Source organism: Canis lupus, chromosome 10 (assembly GCF_003254725.2).
Source record: "Canis lupus dingo isolate Sandy chromosome 10, ASM325472v2, whole genome shotgun sequence".
Lineage (NCBI taxonomy): Eukaryota > Metazoa > Chordata > Mammalia > Carnivora > Canidae > Canis > Canis lupus.
In genome coordinates, this window is record NC_064252.1 from 1,145,659 (window position 1) to 1,164,809 (window position 19,151).

General features: G+C 38.6%; 1 protein-coding gene across 1 annotated transcript; it reads right to left on the reverse strand.

The window, feature by feature from the left end:
- Window positions 1–366: 366 nt before the first annotated feature.
- PTGES3 (prostaglandin E synthase 3) lies at window positions 367–19,053 on the reverse strand. The gene is made up of 8 exons (XM_025476940.3): window positions 18,980–19,053; window positions 7,551–7,664; window positions 7,336–7,405; window positions 6,316–6,414; window positions 5,416–5,505; window positions 2,885–2,947; window positions 2,025–2,049; window positions 367–1,519 (listed from the first exon to the last, which is right to left on the reverse strand). The coding sequence occupies exons 1-8, from the start codon at window positions 19,036–19,038 to the stop codon at window positions 1,500–1,502; spliced, it is 540 nt and encodes a 179-aa protein (XP_025332725.1). The 5' UTR covers window positions 19,039–19,053; the 3' UTR covers window positions 367–1,499.
- Between the last annotated feature and the right edge of the window lie 98 nt (window positions 19,054–19,151).

A 19,151-nucleotide genomic window follows, 5' to 3' on the forward strand; every position in this document is an offset into this window, starting at 1 on the left:
TCTAGTTCATAGCATTTCAAGAAAATGATTTTGAGTATCACAGTCATATACTTAACAGGGGAAGGGAAAAAGGTGTTGTCCCTTCTAAATCACCATAATGCCCTATGCAAACCTATTATGGCACACTTCCCATCTATCCAGTTTTTGTTCAGAGTTTGTCCCCTGTTGCCTAGCCTTTGACTCCCTGAGTACATTAAGTACCTGAAGAATTATTTTTATATTCGTAGCACTTAATATTGCCTGTATGTACTTAACGTCAAACATAAAGAAATACGAAATGGGAAGCACTTCTATGCTAGGACACAGAACACAGAATACACAGAAGTTAGAGGGAATAAAAATTGCCAAAATGCAGATGCTCAAAGATTTACAGGAGGACAACACATTTAGTTTTATTTCAATCAAATCACAACACTTTCTTTTCCAACTGCTGCAAAGTGCATCTACAATTTGCTATTACAGATCCACTTTTAAAAGGTTTCCTGACATCACAGCAAGCCTTTTTTTTCCAAACAGAGGAATATTCCCAAATTCTTCCTCAAGTAAAAATAAAAACTCCATTCCAGTAAATGGTAATACATGAATTACAGTAAACCAGACACTTAAAAGGACAGCCAAAAAGTCTTCCAACAGTTTATTAGAAAGAATGTAGACATTAAAAAAAAAAAAAAAATCCCCACTGTCATGAACATAAATTGAGGTTTTCAGCCTGGGACAAGCTGAATCAAAAAAATAAAAAATCCAATAGTGTATTAACATTTTTTCCACTCATTTGCCATACTGACAGTGCAAATACAATTTGGTCTAAATGTACAGACTCTCAAGCAACAATGTACAGCCTTTCTTCGTCCTCCATGCTAAGAGATGTAAAAGTTTAAGGGTCAAACAATACCAAATGTACAGGCTTCAAAACCATCTAAGTTAGGGCATTCACTAGCTTTAGCTAAGATACATCTGGAACACTGACAAGTGATCACTTACAATAATGTGAAGTACATCTTTTGAAAAATAAAACTTTAGTGGAATAATTCTGGAGGATATACCAGAGGAACAAGTTACCAGTTTAAGGTATCAACCAATTGGTTTCATCAGCCACTCTGAGTCCATGTGCTAAAATCTAAAATTTAGTTATCTTTCTTCTAAGCCAAGATCTTCCTATCATGTCAGTATCTATGTTATGAAGTAAAAGGAGACTGAGGTGAAATGTTTTTATTTACCACAACTGCTGTATCAATTGCCTAGGACCTCAACAGCATCATGGAAGTCTGGGAAAAGTTCATGCATAAGGTTATTGCCTTAGCTGACTTAAAATTGCCCCATACAATGGTACATATCAACCCTTAGTGAAGCCTTTAAAAAAACAAACAGGTTGAAAAATGGGTTAAAGGAGGCAAATACAGCATCTGCCTTTAGAGCTATCAATTCAGGAATTCTCTCAATTATGAAATCTTGCAGAGAAGTTACTTTTCTTTCTCAAAATCCGGTGATGACAACATTTCTTACTCCAGATCTGGCATTTCTGAAAGATTTAAAAAAGATCAGCGTGAAGTATAAGGGAACAATCTATCAACTTCAAAGCTTTATTAAAAAAAAAAAAAGGCAGTCAACAATAGAATTAGTTTCTAGGGAATGGTCTTCTTTTGGGGGGAATTGTCTTTTTTTTTTTTTTTTAATTTTTATTTATTTATGATAGTCACAGAGAGAAAAAGAGAGGCAGAGACACAGGCAGAGAGAAGCAGGCTCCATGCACCGGGAGCCCGACGTGGGACTCGATCCCGGGTCTCCAGGATCGCGCCCTAGGCCAAAGGCAGGCACCAAACCGCTGCGCCACCCAGGGATCCCCGAATTGTCTTTTTAAATGTAAATTTCAAATCATTCAAATTTCTACTTTTTCTTATTAGAGGCCATGAAGAATTAATTTTTCTTGCAAGAATTGTAAAGAAGTTAACATCTCTATTTTGAGAGCTTGTGGTCTTTGATATGAAATATCACTATGTAAATAGACTTATTACAAAGACACTTACTTTCATCATCACTGTCTTGTGAATCCTGCAGAAAGAAGAATTTCAAAAGTTACCAAGTTGATCAAACATTCCTCTACTAACTGAACAGTTTGCCTTAAAAAGCTGAAGCACTGTACTTTCACTAAAGTAGTAAAGATATGTGGTTATATTAAGCTTATGAATATAATCACTGAACTTAACAGGTTTACTTAAGATGAAGAGACATAATTGCTGAGGATCTACCTTCCTGTACAGTGTGTGCCTTTTGATGGGAATTGGTGCTCATCCCTTAAATTCCTGACTTATCTTGGTATAAAATGGTTTCTCTTTTCCCTTGGCATTCAATGGAAGAGGAAAACAGCTCACTGTGAAAACTACTGGACTGATACAAGACAAAATGAATTCCAATCCTAGCTATTGAGTTGTCTACATATTTTTCAAACTGTACCGAACAACTTTCTTGAAGATGTTAGCAGGATGCCAACAGGGGGAATGTTGAGAAAAGTGATCCAGTTTATCCTTAAAGATTCAGAAAGGTCCATCTACTTTATGGTTTCTGATCAATCCTGCTGCAAAACCTGTTTAACTTAGTCAAGATAATCTCTAAGCTAATTCTTAATTGAATACGGCATATGATGTCTCCATGCAGTGATTCTCTTGAAATCTGGTCCTTTGAAGAATGGTCCATGGGACATCTATTCCCTAGTAGATACCTATCCTTCAAAAATGAGCACATTTCAAAATTGCTTTTCCCTGTATTTCTTAGGGAAAAAACCCAACAAGAAGTGGCAAAAAAGCAATCCTGAATCTATATAAAACAACCTATAAATACATTGTTTCTTACTATTTAAGTAAACAGAGAAAAGAATTTATAGACTTACATCATCTGCTCCATCTACTTCTGGTAAATCTACATCCTCATCACCACCCATGTTGTTCATCATCTATTTGAAGTGTAAAAATTAGTTTTAAAAATGATGTTAAATTAAGCCCTAGTTATTAGAGGTTGCAAGCTCCAGAATACACCTTAAGTCTGTCATAGATTTCCACCAATAAAAAAAGCAAAACAAATGTTAAGTACCTTCCTTGCTGGAAAAGGTAGATTTTTATAGGTAATTACATAAAATCTTGACAACTTATAGGGAAGACTAAGTTCTCATTGAAGAAAAGTGAAGTTAGTAAAATTTATCTAGCAAATATTTATCTATGATGCAGAAATTAAACACCGAAATCCTGAAGAGTGCTTACCTCTGGTGCCTAAGGAAAAGAATGGGATTCATTTGTAGTTGTAAAGCTTTGTATATCTTAAGCTAAGTGGCATGTGTATTATAAAGACCCTCAGGATGATTACATTGTATAAAAGGCCTGAATCCTAAATCAAAGACTGAACAGCAGTAACATGTTAAAAACAGAAAATAAACATAATTCTTGAAATAAAAGGTACATATACTATGGAGAATAATACCCTTGTGTATGTACTCTTGTATACTCACAAGATGTTGGGACTAACAACACAGCATACTTACATGAAATACTAACTTACTATCTTTAATTTCTTTTCTTTTTTTTTTTACTATCTTTAATTTCTGATCACAAATCAAGCAGTATATTATTTAAAAAGATACAAAAAATCAAACTAAAAACAGATGGGGAGGGACTTCTCTCTTCAAGGACAACTTTTCTGTTAATTTTTTAAATTTTAAAATATTCACATAATCATACATAACTTTATAAACAAAAAATTAAAGCTTCAAAAATCTATGCTTACCTCCACTTTAGAGTTAGAAGGGCCCTTTAAAAGCTACCTAATCCTCAAATTGCTCAGTATAAAAGTTCTGGGCAACCTGGTGTTGAATAATATGAATAACTAATAAAGTTTCCCTACAGTACTGTTGAACACTTCGGTTAAGTTTCTTTGAGCAGCAAAAATGCTCAAAATGTGCCAAACACAATGCTAGCTGTTGAGGATACAATGGTAATAGAGATAGAATGAACTGAATACATTCAAGAACTATTTAAGATGTAAAACAAAAAACAGAACAAAAGATAGCTGTTAATGTTATACTAGATGGAGACAGTAAGAGAAAACAGTGTTAAGCTGTGACATGCAGAGCTGGGTAAAATGGTGGCACCAATTACTACAGGTAAGAAATACGAATAGCATAAAGAGAATCTTCCAATCTTCCCTTTCCTCTTTAAATTGAAATCAAGGTGCCAGAACCATGTGAGATGTTGAATAAGCAGTTGCATACATGACACTGGGAATTCATTCCTTTTAGCCCTTAATTTTCAAAGAAGGGTTATAAACAAAACCTAGTCAATTAAAATTTCAAATAGCCATGAAATGGATCTCATCTTCAACTTACAACCTAATATTCTGTTTTTCTTTTTTTTTTTTTAAATCTTTATTTTTTTTAATTTTTTTTAATTTATTTATTTATGATAGTCACAGAGAGAGAAAGAGAGAGAGAGGCAGCGACATAGGCAGAGGGAGAAGCAGGCTCCCATGCACCGGGAGCCCGATGTGGGATTCGATCCCAGGTCTCCAGGATCGCACCCTGGGCCAAAGGCAGGCGCCAAACTGCTGCACCACCCAGGGATCCCAATATTCTGTTTTTCTAATCAGGTTTACTGCAGTACATTTATTTCATAAGGCTTAGTCTACCTAAAGGGAGATCAATGATTTTCCCCCCCCTTTGGCCATGCAATATGTATTTGGATGACATCTTGGAAAAAAAAGGCTTACTTTAATCCTTAATTTTGCGAACTAAAACATCCTTACACACCACTCATCATGCACATCTCACTACCATTTTTCTGTTTAAAGTTTATATTCATATTACATGGCTCTAAAATGCAAAGTAATCCATGCTCAAAAAAAAAAAAAAAAAAATCAGGGCAGCCCCGGTGGCGCAGCGGTTTAGCACCGCCTACAGCCTGGGGTGTGATCCTGGAGATCCGGGGATCGCGTCCCATGTCGGGTTCCCTGCATGGAGCCTGCTTCTCCCTCTGCCTGTGTCCCAGCCATTCTCTCTCTCTCTCTCTCTCTCTCTCTAAATAAATAAAATTAAAAAAAAAAAATCCGTTTCAATACTAGAATAACAACTGGCTGTAAAAACAAACAAACCAACACCCCACCCCCCAAAACTAGTTATATTTGCATTGACAATACGGTTTATTTTTGTCTGTATACAAGTTTAGAACTTACCACTAATTTTTAAAAGAATTATAAAAGAATGTTAAACTTTAGGATAAAATGATCATTGTTAAGATCTTACTTTGTTTTGCTGCAGAATGACCTTTAAAGTAAAAAAAAAATTAGGTCTTAAGTACCACTAAGGTGCTTTAAAACCAAATTAAATTCACATAGAAATGTACTGAGAGGTGGTAAAATGCGCTTATAGGAACTTACCTCAGAGAAACGATCAAAATTAGACATGTCTTCATCTGAATCATCTTCCCAGTCTTTCCAATTATTGAAGTCCACACTAAGCCAATTAAGCTATAGATCAATACAAACATCTTGTAATTAGGTTAACTTATACGTACAGGTATGTATGTATGTACCTTAAACAATATTTTTGGGACTGTAGGTTCATACTAATGAGGCATGGAATTAACAAAAAAGACAAAAAATTAACAAAAAAAATAATAGATTACAAAAAAATCAGAATGAAGTAAAATGCAATTAATAGTCAAGATAGTTTCACAAAGCTTCTCTCACAGTTCTTAATCATAATTTAAAAAAAGGGGGGGGGAGAGGGACACCTGAATGGCCCAGTCAGTTAAGCCTCTGATTCTTGATTTTGGCTCAGGTCTTTATCTCAGGGTTGTGAGTTCAAGCCCCACACTGGGCTTCACACTGGGTGTGGAGCCTACTTAAAAAATAAATACAACAAAATTCATTGGTAGGAACTCTTCTCAGATACAACGGACTTTTTTTGCAGCACAAAATATGTTCCCATGTGATACATAAGTAACTAATAAAGCCTAAGAATGAATGAATGAATGAATGAATGAATGAATAAATAAATAAATAAATAAATAAATAAATAAATAAATAAAGCCAGCCAGCCTAAGAAAAATCTGCCTCTTGAATTCAGCAAAAGATTCTGCATCAACTAGGGACTGACCTTATTCTGACCACATTTGGTTTTAAGTTAAAACTAATAAAACTCAAAGAAAGGAAAAACATATAGAACACAAGACTTTAATACCACTTAACTCTGAAACAAACATTTTATTCCTCATGCCAAATGTGTCTTTCATTACTTAAAAATGTTCAATTTTCCCTCCCAAAAAAGAAACATACCTTTGCCCTTTCTTTTGTTAACCTTGGCCATGACTGGCCAGATTCACCTTTTCGTAAACAACATAAAATTGATCTGTCCGTTCTTTTATGCTTGGAATCCTAAAAACGAAAACAAAAACAAAAGCACCATCACATCATTTCTCTCCAGTATCACTGTAGAATAGAAAATAGCTTGTCATTCCTCAACTTTCCTTTCTAATTTCTTTCCCTACGTTTTCTCAACTTTAAAGAAACATCTCCTAGATTACTAAAAATTCAGTAGCTATGCAAATTGCAAAAAATAACTTTTCCCTCCCTGTACAAAGTGAATAAAACAAAAACCTTAAAAAAATTAACCAAATATATGGGATCCCTGGGTGGCGCAGCGGTTTGGCGCCTGCCTTTGGCCCAGGGCACGATCCTGGAGACACGGGATCAAATCCCATGTCGGGCTCCCGGTGCATGGAGCCTGCTTCTCCCTCTGCCTGTGTCTCTGCCTCTCTCTCTTTCTCTGTGTGTGACTATCATAAATAAATAAAATTAAAAAAAAAAAATTAACCAAATATAATACAATCATAGAATAATTTAAAGATTCTATAAAGTTAGATTAAGACAAACCTCAAGAATATTGCCCTAAGTCCAAACAGTGATAGCAAGAACAAAAGAAAGAGTATGCAGAGAGGCAGTTGCAGAGGGAAATATTGCAAAAATATAAATACGCCTAGTTAACCTCTGAACTTTTTTATTTTTTATATTTTATTTATTTATTCATGAGAGACAGAGAGAGAGAGAGAGAGAGGCAGAGACACAGAGGGAGAAGCAGACTCCTTGCAGGGAGCCCAATGTGGGACTCGATCCCAGGACTCCAGGATCACACCCTGGGCTGGAGGCAGCCACTCAACATTCAACCTGAGCCACTCAGGCGTCCCATAACCTCTGAACTATTAAGAAAAACAATTACTGCTTACTGCTAAAAAGAGTACTTGATGTATGCCCATTTCCTCACATATAAATTGGAATTAAAGCATCAAGACTACTTACATTTGGATCAATACAGTGAAAAAGATCAATTTCATTTAAATGTTTAAAATTATCACTTCCTCCAAGACAACTGTGTAAAAAAAAAAAAAAAAATGAGCCTCTTCAAAGAGATAAAGATTAGTATTATTTTCAGTAAAAACACAAAACAAGCTAGCCAAAGTTACTCAGTTGTCTGACACAAACTTATTACCCAATGATGTAAAATGGTAATTTACCTGAATGTAAGTTTGGATTTTTCAAAATTTACATTAACATCTTTACTGTCTTCAACACAAAATTCAATGAAGACGTAGTCCCTTCGATCGTACCACTTTGCAGAAGCAGGCTGCCTACAAAGAGATAAAATTAGACAAAGTTAAGCTGGAATTCATTAACTGAGTATTTACATAACCTCCAGAGTTTGGCATATAAGTAACGTTTCTCTACTCCACTAGAACACTGATTATTTTGAGGCAGATTATTATTATTTTAAATAGGGGCTTGAACTGCCAACCCTGAGGATCAAGACTGAATCTGGTTTCAAAGACCCTGACACTTAACTGACCGAGCCACCCAGGTGTCCCTTGAGGCAGTTAACTATAATTTCAAATGGAAACTACATCTTTACTCTTTAACAGCTGCATTCCAAGTTAAAACACAATGATACTGATTTCACAATAGGAAAGAATTAAAAAATGAAAAAAAAAAAAGGAAAGAATTATAAAATGAAACAACATACAATAGGGTTAACCATTACATTGCCCTGTCAAAATTTATGTGCCATATACCTTTAGTCTTGCTCCTAAAAAACAAACAAACAAAAACAAAAAAAACCATCAGAACTAATCCACTGTCAACTGAAATTCAGAAACATTTCTACTTATAATGCCAGAACTAGGGAGAGGGTAGGGGAGATGATGGTAGAATTGACAGTGCTTTCTTTTTTTTCTTTCTTTTTTTTTTTTTGACAGTGTTTTCAAAAAAGTTCTCATCTGTAGCTTATTTCTGACTATATCAGGCAACCATTTTCTGGGGACAAATTTTCCTAACTTTAATGACATTAAAGAATTAAGCTTTTTTACAGTCTTCTATTCTTCTACACATGTATCCAATAGATACTATACTGGAAAGAACCTGGACTATTATCTTTTAAAAAATCTTATTCTAAAAAAAGGATTTTATTTATTCATGAGAAACAGAGAGAAGGCAGAGACATAGGGAGAGGGAGAAGCAGGAGCCTGACATGGACTTGATCCCAACACTCTGGGATTACACCCTGAGCCAAAGGCAGACACTCAACAGCTAAGCCACCCATAAGTAACCTCACCCCCAATTCTTAAGTTAAAAAAAAAATCGTTCCTTTACAGTTTTTCTCTTAAAAAGGTCTTTATTTATTTTCCAAATAAATAAGAAAGCAAGTGAGCAAGAGAGAGCAGGAGGGGGAGGCACAGAGGGAGAGGGAGGGAGAAGCAGACTCCCCCACTGAGCAGGAAGCCCAATGTGGTGGTCAATCCTAGGACCCCAGGATCATGACCTGAGCAAATGGCAGATGCTTAACTGACTGAGCCACCCAAGTGCCCCAAAACTGTTCTTTGTAATCTTTAGACAAATATCCTCATATGCATAAAAATTCCTAGTAAAATTCACACACATACACACCCGAACAGCATTTGCTCCATAGAATGAACCAGAAAGACAATGAGGGAAAGGAAGCAGAACCACATGATTTTCAATGGTTTCACTTATTTCCTAAAAATAAGCATGTTCTGGTGATAATGTAAAAGTTAAAGTTATAGGCTGGCTATACAGGAATTTTTATTATTATATTTTTTTAATTTTTTGGACTCTTCTGTAATCCTCGAAGTTAAAAAACTTAATTATCGTATGTTCTAGCACTACACATAAGATAAAAACTCAAACGAAAGGAATTAGTTTCAAAGCTCTGAAATTCCCAACCCTAAGGAGTAGCAGTTTAAAGTCCCTATAAATAAACAAGTTGCAACCAAGTGCTCATCAGTGTTTTTACACAACTGTTAAACTTGACTAGTCATATTCCACTCTGGGATATTGATATCAGATCCAAAGGAGGTTAAAAACTATGGATGGCAGTTTTCAAAGTCTAAATACTAGCCAAGCAGCAAGGGTAAAGCTATTTCTTTAGGCATCTATCAACAAATTTAAAAAACAAATAGATTTTTACATGGATCTGAAGTCTAACCAAACTTCTTTTGGACTAAGGAATCACTTTTAATGTCAGTATGTTAATACAGCTAACAAACAAGTTAGGAGTTTTATGAATAGGTCACATTATTTTTAGCTCATTTCTTACCAAAATGGCACTCTCAATATGTGGTAACCTGTTGGTCTTTAACAGAAAATATTTGCTAATAATGAAAACTTACTGGTTTTAGGTTCATAGATTTTTTAAATGTATTTTTTCAAGATTTTATTTTACTTTTCTATTAAGATTTTATTTATTCTTGACAAAAAAAGAAGGCAGAGACATAGTCAAAAGGAGAAGCAGGCTCCCCGCAGGGAGCCCGATTCAGAACTCGATTCCAGGACCCCCAGATTGCAACCTGATCCGATGGCAGATGCTCAACCACTGAGCCACCTAGGTGCCCTGGTTCTTGATTTTCAAATTGAAGTGACCATATAGTCCTATGTTTAAGAAGTGCTCGAGAGGGCAGCCCGGGTGGCTCAGCGGTTTAACACCACCTTCAGCCTAGGGCGTGATCCTGGAGACCCGGGATCAAGTCCCACATCAGGCTCCCTGCATGAAGCCTGCTTCTGCTTCTGCCTGGGTCTCTGCCCCTCTCTCTCTCTCTCTCATGAATAAATAAATAAAATCTTTAAAAAATAAAAAGTGCTCGTGATAACCTGAACAATGAATACCAAAAAACAAAACAAAACAAAACAAAACAATGAATACCATGTGCTAAAATACTATTTCCTTTTTTAAGAACAGAAAAAAATTTTTAAAGATTTTATTTATTCATGAGAGACACACACAGAGAGACAGAGACACAGGCAGAGGGAGAAGCAGGCTCCATGCAGGGAGCCTGATGTGGGACTCGATCCCAGGACTTAGGATCACACCCTGAGCTGGAGGCAGACGCCAGCCTCTGAGCCACAACCTCTGAGCCACCCAGGCGTCCCTAAAATACTATTTGAACTAAAGGAACCAGGTTTCCTATAAAGAAATGGCTGACCTCAAGGCCTGAGGTGGGAAATACAGATGACGTTGGGACATCTTGTGCAAATGCAGCTATTAAAAACTATGAGGTCAGGGGCAGCCCAGGTGGCTCAGCAGTTTAGTGCCTGCCTTCAGCCCGGGGCCTGATCCTGGAGACCCAGGATCGAGTCCCACAGTCAGGCTCTCTGCATGGAGCCTGCTTCTCCCTCTGCCTGTGTCTTTGTCCCTCTCTCTGTGTGTCTCTCACGAGTGAAAAAAATCTTAAAAAGATTACTGAAACTTTGAAGATCTGAATATGGACAGGATATTAGATAATATGGAAAACACTTAAATTTTGGTAGGCATGAAAGGCACTATTTTTACGGGGGGAAAAAATCCACTGAAGATGAAAACTTAGGTATATGGAGTTTATTTTTGGAGTTTGCTTTAAAAGACTTCAGGGGGGCACCTGGATAGCTCAGTCTTAAAGAGTCTGCCTTCAGCTCAGGTTATGATATTCCTAGGTCCTGGGATCGAGCCCCACCTCAGGCTTGCTGCTCACTAGGGAGTCTGCTTCTTCTCCCTCTACACCCTCGCCCATTCTCTCAAATAAATAAAAACCCTTATAAATAAATAAATGGCTTTAGCAGAGGCACCTGGGTGGCTCAGTTGGCTGAGCATTTGACTTCAGCTCAGGTCATGATATCCAGGTCCTGGGATCAAGTCCTGGGTCAGGCTCCACATTCATCAGGGAGTTGTCTTCTCCCCTCTCCATCCCAAGTCGTGTGCTCAACTCCCCCTCTCTCAAAAAGGTGAAATCTTATAAAGTAAAAATAAAAGATTTCAGGAAAGAAAAAGGGGGCAGATAAAGCAATGTGGCAAAGGCCTGTGAAACACTGAATCTGGATGACAGGTAGATGGGGAATTATGCTGATTATACTTTTTTTTTCATTATACTTAAAAAAAAAAAAGTTACTAAAGGATTCTGGCAGAGAATACTTCCTTCCTTTGGTGTAACCCAGTCTAATTTTGAAATTGGGGGATCCCTGGGTGGCGCAGCGGTTTGGCGCCTGCCTTTGGCCCAGGGCGCGATCCTGGAGACCTGAGATCGAATCCCACGTCGGGCTCCCGGTGCATGGAGCCTGCTTCTCCCTCTGCCTGTGTCTCTGCCTCTCTCTCTATCATAAATAAATAAATAATTAATTAATTAAAAAAAAAAAAAAGAAATTGTGTTTTACTTGATTAATGAAAGGATTCTATTCCAAATATATTTTACAAATGGTAAACTCTGGTAAATGCTTTTGTAGCCAAATTTAACATAATCTGAAGATTATGTTTACCTTGTAAAAGTTGCATATTAAAAGCCTACTACTGTGGGGCAGCCCGGGTGGCTTAGTGGTTTAGCGCTGCCTTTGGTCCAGGGCCTGGTCCTGGAGCCCCGGGATCCCACGTCGGGCTCCCTGAATGGAGCATGCTTCTCCGCCTCTGTGTCTCTCATGAATAAATAAATAAAATCTTAAAAAAAAAAAAAAAAAAAGCCTACTGTAATAGTGAAAGAACACACTAATGGTGACATGGTTATTAGAACAGCTACATAAAAATCCAACTATCATATTAGCTCTTCAGTTTGTTCATACTGAGAACTTTGGAACCAGAGAATCTTTTTCCTTTTCTCAAATTCACATTAAATTATCTAGGATTAGATCATTATTATGGGCTGAACTGTAATCTTCTACAAATTCATATGTTGAAATTCTAAATCCCCCAGACTTCACAATGTGAATGTATCTGGACAGAAGATATTTATTTTTAAAGACTATTTGAGAGAGAGATAGAACCCTCTCTCTCTCTCAAGAGAACCAAGCAGGGGGAGATGCAGAGGGAAAAGCAGGCTTCCTGTTGAGCAGGGTGCCTGACACAGACTTGATCCCAAGGTTCTGGGATCATGACCCAAGTTAAAGGCAGATGCTTAAGTGACTGAGCCACCCATGCATCCCGGAAAGAGAATCTCTGAAAATGAAGTCTTATGGTGGGCCATAATCCAACATGACTGATAACCTTACAAAAGACAAGGACACAGGGGGATCCCTGGGTGGCTTAGCCGTTGAGTGTCTGCCTTCGGCTCAGGGCGTGATTCTGGAGTCCCAGGATCAAGTCCCACATCGGGCTCCCTGCATGGAGCCTGCTTCTCCCTCTGCCTGTGTCTCTGCCTCTTTCTGTGTGTCTCATGAATTAAAAAAAAAAAAAAAAAAAAAAAGACAAGGACACAGAGAAAAGACCCCATGAAGACACGGGAGAAGAGGGCCATCTACAAGCCAAGGAAAAAGGCCTCAGAAGAAACCAATCGTGCTGACACCTTGATCTCAGACTAACACCCTCCAGAATTGTGAGGAAATAAATTTCTATTGTTTAAGTCACCCCATCTCTGGTACTTTAAGGCAGCTCTAGCAAGCTATTACAATCATTTTCCAAATAACAAAATTAAATGATCTAAACCAGGGTTTGGTGCAGAAGCCAAAAATGTTTTTTATATTTGTAAGGCATTGTAAAAATGAGCATGTGAGACAGATATTTGTGGCTTGCAAAGCGTAATGTTTATTAGGAAGTCCTGATCTAAACTATCAAAAATACAAGAGGGGACCCTATAACTTAACCCTAAACTAGTAATAAACTCATATATCCACACTCATCTGGAAGAGTAATCAATTGTTTGTGAAATCATGCTTGTCTTCTGAGGATCATGTTTCTTTTTTTATTAACCAAAAGAGAAGCTGGTTTAGCTTTAACTCCAGCTCCTAAATTATATTGAATTTGTTTCCAGCCTTATACTAACATTGGCAAAATTCATAACCACTGTGCAAGTCAGTCAGTTCACTCTAATAGTATATACCTACAGATGTAAATGAAAAAATTTTACCTCCGCATATGCTATATAAATAATCCAATACTTAAAAACAAAACTGAAAACCCCCACAGTGGGATATTCTGTGCTTTCCCGACAAGAACTTCCAAGTTCAACATTAGGCCCAGATCTATTCAAGCAACTAAATTTTGCAGAACCTAAAATTCACTATAGTTTTGACTAAAACTTCTTAGTTTGTCTTAAAAGGACAGAGGGGGTACCATTATTTGTTCCCAAATACCATTTTTAATATGTTAGAATCTGGTAAGTTTTAATTCAAATTCGTAGAAAACTGCAAGTACCTTTCACCTTAAAAAATAGATTAACCCCCCCAAAAAGATGCATCAGTGCAACGGTCTGAATTCATCCCCTAAAACATGTATGTTGAAATCCCAATGCCCAGTGTGATAATAATAGAAGGTAAGACCTTTGGGAGGTGCTTAGGTCATGAGGGTAGAGCCTTCCTGAATAAAAAGCCAGGAAGTGGGCTCTAATACTAGATGACCCTGCTGGTGTCTTGATCTTGGGACCTCCAGCTTCCAAAATAGTAAGACAATAAATTTTTGCTGTTTATAAACTAACCAGTCTGTGATATTTTGTTACAGCAGTCCAAACAGACTAGACCACCAACAAAGCTAAATGGAAAAAATTTGCTAAAGAAAACTTCTCAAATATTGTAATTCTATGTGCAAGTCATACTGAATTATAAGAGACCATTAAAAAACCTCAAGCCTTTTGTGAACTGGAAGAACAGACATACATAACTTGGGGTAAGTTCACAATGCTGAAAGTTGAAAACCAAGTTAAGGCCAGATCAACAGATGCCCCTGGAGACAATGGAAAGGAATTCGGTTTATTCTTTAACTGGGTAGTTAAAAATAAACAAGCACACACACACACTAATGGCAGCCATCATCCCTTTAGAGCTTTGGAAAAAAAAATTTTTTTTTAAGATTTTATTTTATTCATGAGAGAGAGAGAGAGAGGCAGAGACACAGGCAGAGGGAGAAGCAGGCTCCATGCAGGGAGCCCGATGTGGGACTCGATCCCAGGACCCCAGGGTCACACCCTGGGCCGAATGTGGCGCTAAACCGCTGAGCCACCCAGGCTGCCCGAGCTTTGGAAATCTCGAGAGAAGAAAATTTCCACATAAATTTTTTTTTTTAAGATTTATTTATGATGGACGAGAGAGAGAGAGAGAGAGAGAGAGAGAGAGAGAGAGGGGTGGAGACACAGGAGGAGGGAGAAGCAGGCTCCATGCTGGGAGCCCCACGTGGGACTCAATCCTGGGTCTCCAGGATCGCTCCCCTGGGCCAAAGGCAGGCGCGAAACTGCTGCACCCAGGGATCCCCTCCACATAGAATTCTATAGCTTATGACCTGTCTCTCTACCATTAACACTAGTCAAAACTCCAACATCTTTATTTCTTCTCTCTCAGAATTTACAATGTCCAGAAATTTTTATAAGCAGGTACTGCAAACCATCACACACAGCAAATATGAAAAGTATTGAGCCTGTACATCAGAATTTAGTGAAACAGGGGCACCTAAGTGGCTCAGTTGGTTGATTGTCTGTCTTTGGCTCAGGTCATGATTTCAGGGTCCCCTGAGCTCTGCACTGGGTGTGTGTGTGTGTGTCCCCTGCTCAGCAGGGAGTCTGCTTCTCCCTTTGCCCCTTTTCCACCAAGTGCAATGGCAGGGCCCACTCTCTCTCAACTAAATAAATAAGATCCTTACATAAAAAGTTTCTAGGGCGCCTGACTGGCTCAGTTGGTTAACTATCTGCCTTTGGCTTGGGTCATGATCCCAGGGACCTGGGATCACAAGCCCAGCACCGGGCTCCCTGCTCAGTGGGGAGTCTGCTTCTCCCGCTCCCTCTCCCCCTGTTCATGTTCTCTCTCTCCCCGCCAAAAAGTTTCTATCATATGCAAAGGTGATAGATCATTAGTACTGGACTCCTTACTTTAAATCATTGGGAAATAATTCAGATATTATCATTTGGTCACAAGATAGAGGCTCTTTGGGGCATCCTCTGCCCCTTCTTCCTGCTCTATCTTTTGCTCTCAAATAAATAAAATCTCTCTTTTTAAAAAAGATGTATTTATTCATGACAGACACACACACACACACACACACACAGAGGCAGAGACACAAGCATAGGGAGAAGCAGGCTCCCCACAGGGAACCTGATGTGGAACTCCATCCCGGGACCCTGGGATCATGCCCTGAGCAGAAGGCAGAGACTCAACCAGTGTGCCACCCAGGCGCCCCTAAATAAAATCTTTAAAAGTAAATACAGGGGATCCCTGGGTGGATCAGTGGTTTAGCGCTGCCTTCAGCTCAGGGCGTGATCCTGGAGACCCGGAATCGAGTCCCACGTCAGGCTTCCAGCATGGAGCCTGCTTCTGTCTCTGCACACCGCCCCCCCCCCCCCCGCCACCATGAATAAATAAATAAATCTTAAAAAAGTAGTAAATACATAAAGGGCTCACAAACAAGTCCAACGAACTTTGAAGGTATATATGGATTTGGCAATACTTTTCCCCCCCAGATTTCCCAAAATACAGCATAGCCTCAATTAACAAAATATAAAATCAGGTATTCAATTTATAGATGGTTCTCATCAACTTTATCTTTCAACACTGACCACCTACATTCTACAGAAGATATAGTTGAATTTGGATGAAATGTGATATAGCAGAATAACAGAGTAATAGTAAAAAAAAAAAAAAAAAAAAAAAAAAAACCACACACACGAACCCTTAGGCCCAACCCTCACTATCAAGCACTTCATGTAGCCAAGCCTAGCAGATAAAATGCATTTAGAGCTTGAGCTTGAATGTTATTCAATAAACAAATATTTATTAAATATGGGGTTAGGAATCGTTCTGGAGATAGAGCAGTCAACAAAACAAAACTTACATTCAAGTTAAATGTAGTCCAAAAATATTAAGAAATATTGGGGAAGGGGGGTAAAGGGATCAGGTCCATTACTAACTACAGTTTATCTTAATGTGTACATAGGTAACACATCACAACACTCAAACAAAACAAAACAAAAACTTTCTCTGGTTATTCGTACAGCTGAGCTTTGAATATGAGAGTTAAGGGCACCAACCCCTTAACAAAGATGAAAATCCAAGCATAATTTAGGACTCCCCTAAAACTTTACTAATAACCTACTGTTGACCAGACTCTTTATCCAAATGTAAACAATAAACACATACTTTGTATATCATATGTTATACACTGTATATTCTTCCAATGAAACTAGAGGAAAAAGGGCAGCCCAAGAGACGCAGCTAAAGCAGCTGTTTAGCATCGCCTGCAGCCCCAGGGCGTGATCCTGGAGTCCTGGGATCGAGTCCCATGTCGGGTCGGGTTCCCTGCATGGAGCCTGGTTCTCCCTCTGCCTGTGTCTCTGCCTCTCTCTCTCTCTCTGTGCCTCTATGAATAAATAAAATCTTGAAAAGAAAGGAAAGAAAGGAAAGAAAGGAAGAAAGAAACTAGAGAAAAAAAAAACAATGTTGAGAAAGTCCTTAAAAAAAAAAAATTTCACAGGGGCACCTGGGTGGCTCAGGCAGTTAAGGGAGTCAGACTCTTGTCTTGATCTTAGGTCAGGTCTTCATCTCAGAGTTGTGAGTCAAAGCCCCACCCTGGGCTCCACAATGGCTGTAGAACTTACTTAAAAAAAAAAAAAAAAAAAAAGGGATCCCTGGGTGGCGCAGCAATTTGGTGCCTGCCTTTGGCCCAGGGCGAGATCCTGGAGACCCGAGATCGAATCCCACATCGGGCTCCCGGTGCATGGAGCCTGCTTCTCCCTCTGCCTGTGTCTCTGCCTCTCTCTCTCTCTCTCTATCATAAATAAATAAAAATTTAAAAAACAAAAAAAAAGGGTGTGTGTGTGTGCGCGCGCGCGCATGCCTGGATGGCTCAGTTGGTTAAAATCTTAAAAAAGAGGGCAGCCCGGGTGGCTCAGCAGTTTAGTGCGGCTTTTAGCCCAGGTTGTGATCCTGGGGACCTGGGATCAAGTCCCAAGTCAGGCTCCCTGCATGGAGCCTGCTTCTCCCTCTGCCTGTGTCTCTGCCTCTCTCTCTCCCTGTGTCTTTCATGAATAAATAAATAAAATCTTAAAAAAAAAAATCTTAAAAAAAAAAATACACTAACCTTATTGTATTTATTGGAAAAGATTTGCCTAAATGGACCCACACAGTTCAAACCCGTGTTACTCAAGAATCAACTGTACTTAGTTTTTTTTTTAATTCATGTATTCATGAGACACACAAAGAGAGGCAGAGACATAGGCAGAGGGAGAAGCAGGCTCCCCACAGGGAGCCCAATGTGGGACTCCATCCCAAGATCACAACCGGAGGTGAAGGTGGACACTCAACCACTGAGCCACCCAGGTGCCCCAATGAGTTTCCTTTCAAGTTAACTCTTAATGGAGCACCATTATTTTTCTGAATTACAGGATCACTTTGAATTCTAAGATAAAACAATAGAAATCAGAAGACTAGCTTTTTACTAAATCTTAACCTAGTATTTTCTAGGTTTAGAAGTAAACATTTCTATTTAATAGGAAGCTTCTTAAACACTAGATTCGATGATCTCTTATACATCTCAGAGTATCTTTAAACGTCATAAAAGAGGGCAGCCCTGGTGGCGCAGCGGTTTGGTGCTGCCTGCAGCCCAGGGCATGATCCTGGAGACCCTGGATCGAGTCCCACGTCGGGCTCTCTGCATGGAGCCTGCTTCTCCCTCTGCCTGTGTCTCTGCCTCTCTCTCTCTCTCTCTCTCTCTCTGCATCTCTATGAATAAATAAAATCTTTAAAAAAAAAACATTTTAAAAAAATAAACATCATAAAAGATTATAAAAGAAAAATCATTAAAACCAAGGAAAAAAATCAGCAATAAAGAGGTTATAAAATTCAGAATTACTGATTTTTTTAAAACTAAGTTTGTCAAATAGTCTATTATTTACAAAAAGGAATCAAGACACAGGTAAATCTTTTTTAGTTTGTACTAAGTGAGGAATGATATGGAAACATGAAATTCTGCTATTAGAAAGGAAAAAAGTAGTTCCTTTTTGGACTGGGCTTTTGACTGCACATAAATTGAGCAGTGAAAAGCCCTGTCCACAAATGTCTAAAAATCCAACACTCTTTTTTTTAAAGATTTTATTTATTCATGAGATACACAGAGAGAGGGAGAGAGAGGCAGAGACACAAGCAGAGGCAGAAACAGGCTCCATGCAAGGAGGCCGTGGGGACTCGAACCCGAGACTCCAGGATCTCGTCCTGGGCAGAAGGCAGGCACTAAACTGCTGAGCCACCCAGGGATCCCCAATCCAACACTCTCTTATGCACATATTCTTTCTTCAAACAAAACCCAAGATATGCTTCTCATACTTTCAGAGTATCTGTATGTCAGTTGTACTACCATGTAAAACTTTCTAGATAGGTGATCTGAATACACATGCTGACCCAGTTGCTTCCAAATTACTTGCCAAGGTGCATCAGGGCACCACAAGAAACTTACTGGGTTGCTGCAAGATATTTTCAATTTGAGAAAAATTTAGTGATACTCAACCTCAGTTCAGACACCAGGTGGTTCAGTTTTAAAGCAGACTGCACCACATCCCTCTCCATTAATCTTCATTTCTCCAAAGTTAGAATTTTGGTGTTGCTGTGATTTAGAGGAAAAAAAGGGGGGGTGGGGGGGGAGAAAGGGACCCATAAAAAAAAACAAAACAGTAGAGAAC

Bases quoted from the DNA above. Each gene is read 5' to 3' on its own strand.
- PTGES3 (XM_025476940.3), bottom strand. From the start codon at position 19,038: ATGGAGAGGGATGTGGTGCAGTCTGCTTTAAAACTGAACCACCTGGTG. The intron at 7,665-18,979 runs GTTGAGTATCAC...ATCTCTTTGTAG, and splicing joins CACCTGGTGTCTGAACTGAG to GCAGCCTGCTTCTGCAAAGT. The intron at 6,415-7,335 runs GTAAGTAGTCTT...TTTCGTTTTTAG, and splicing joins TTCACTGTATTGATCCAAAT to GATTCCAAGCATAAAAGAAC.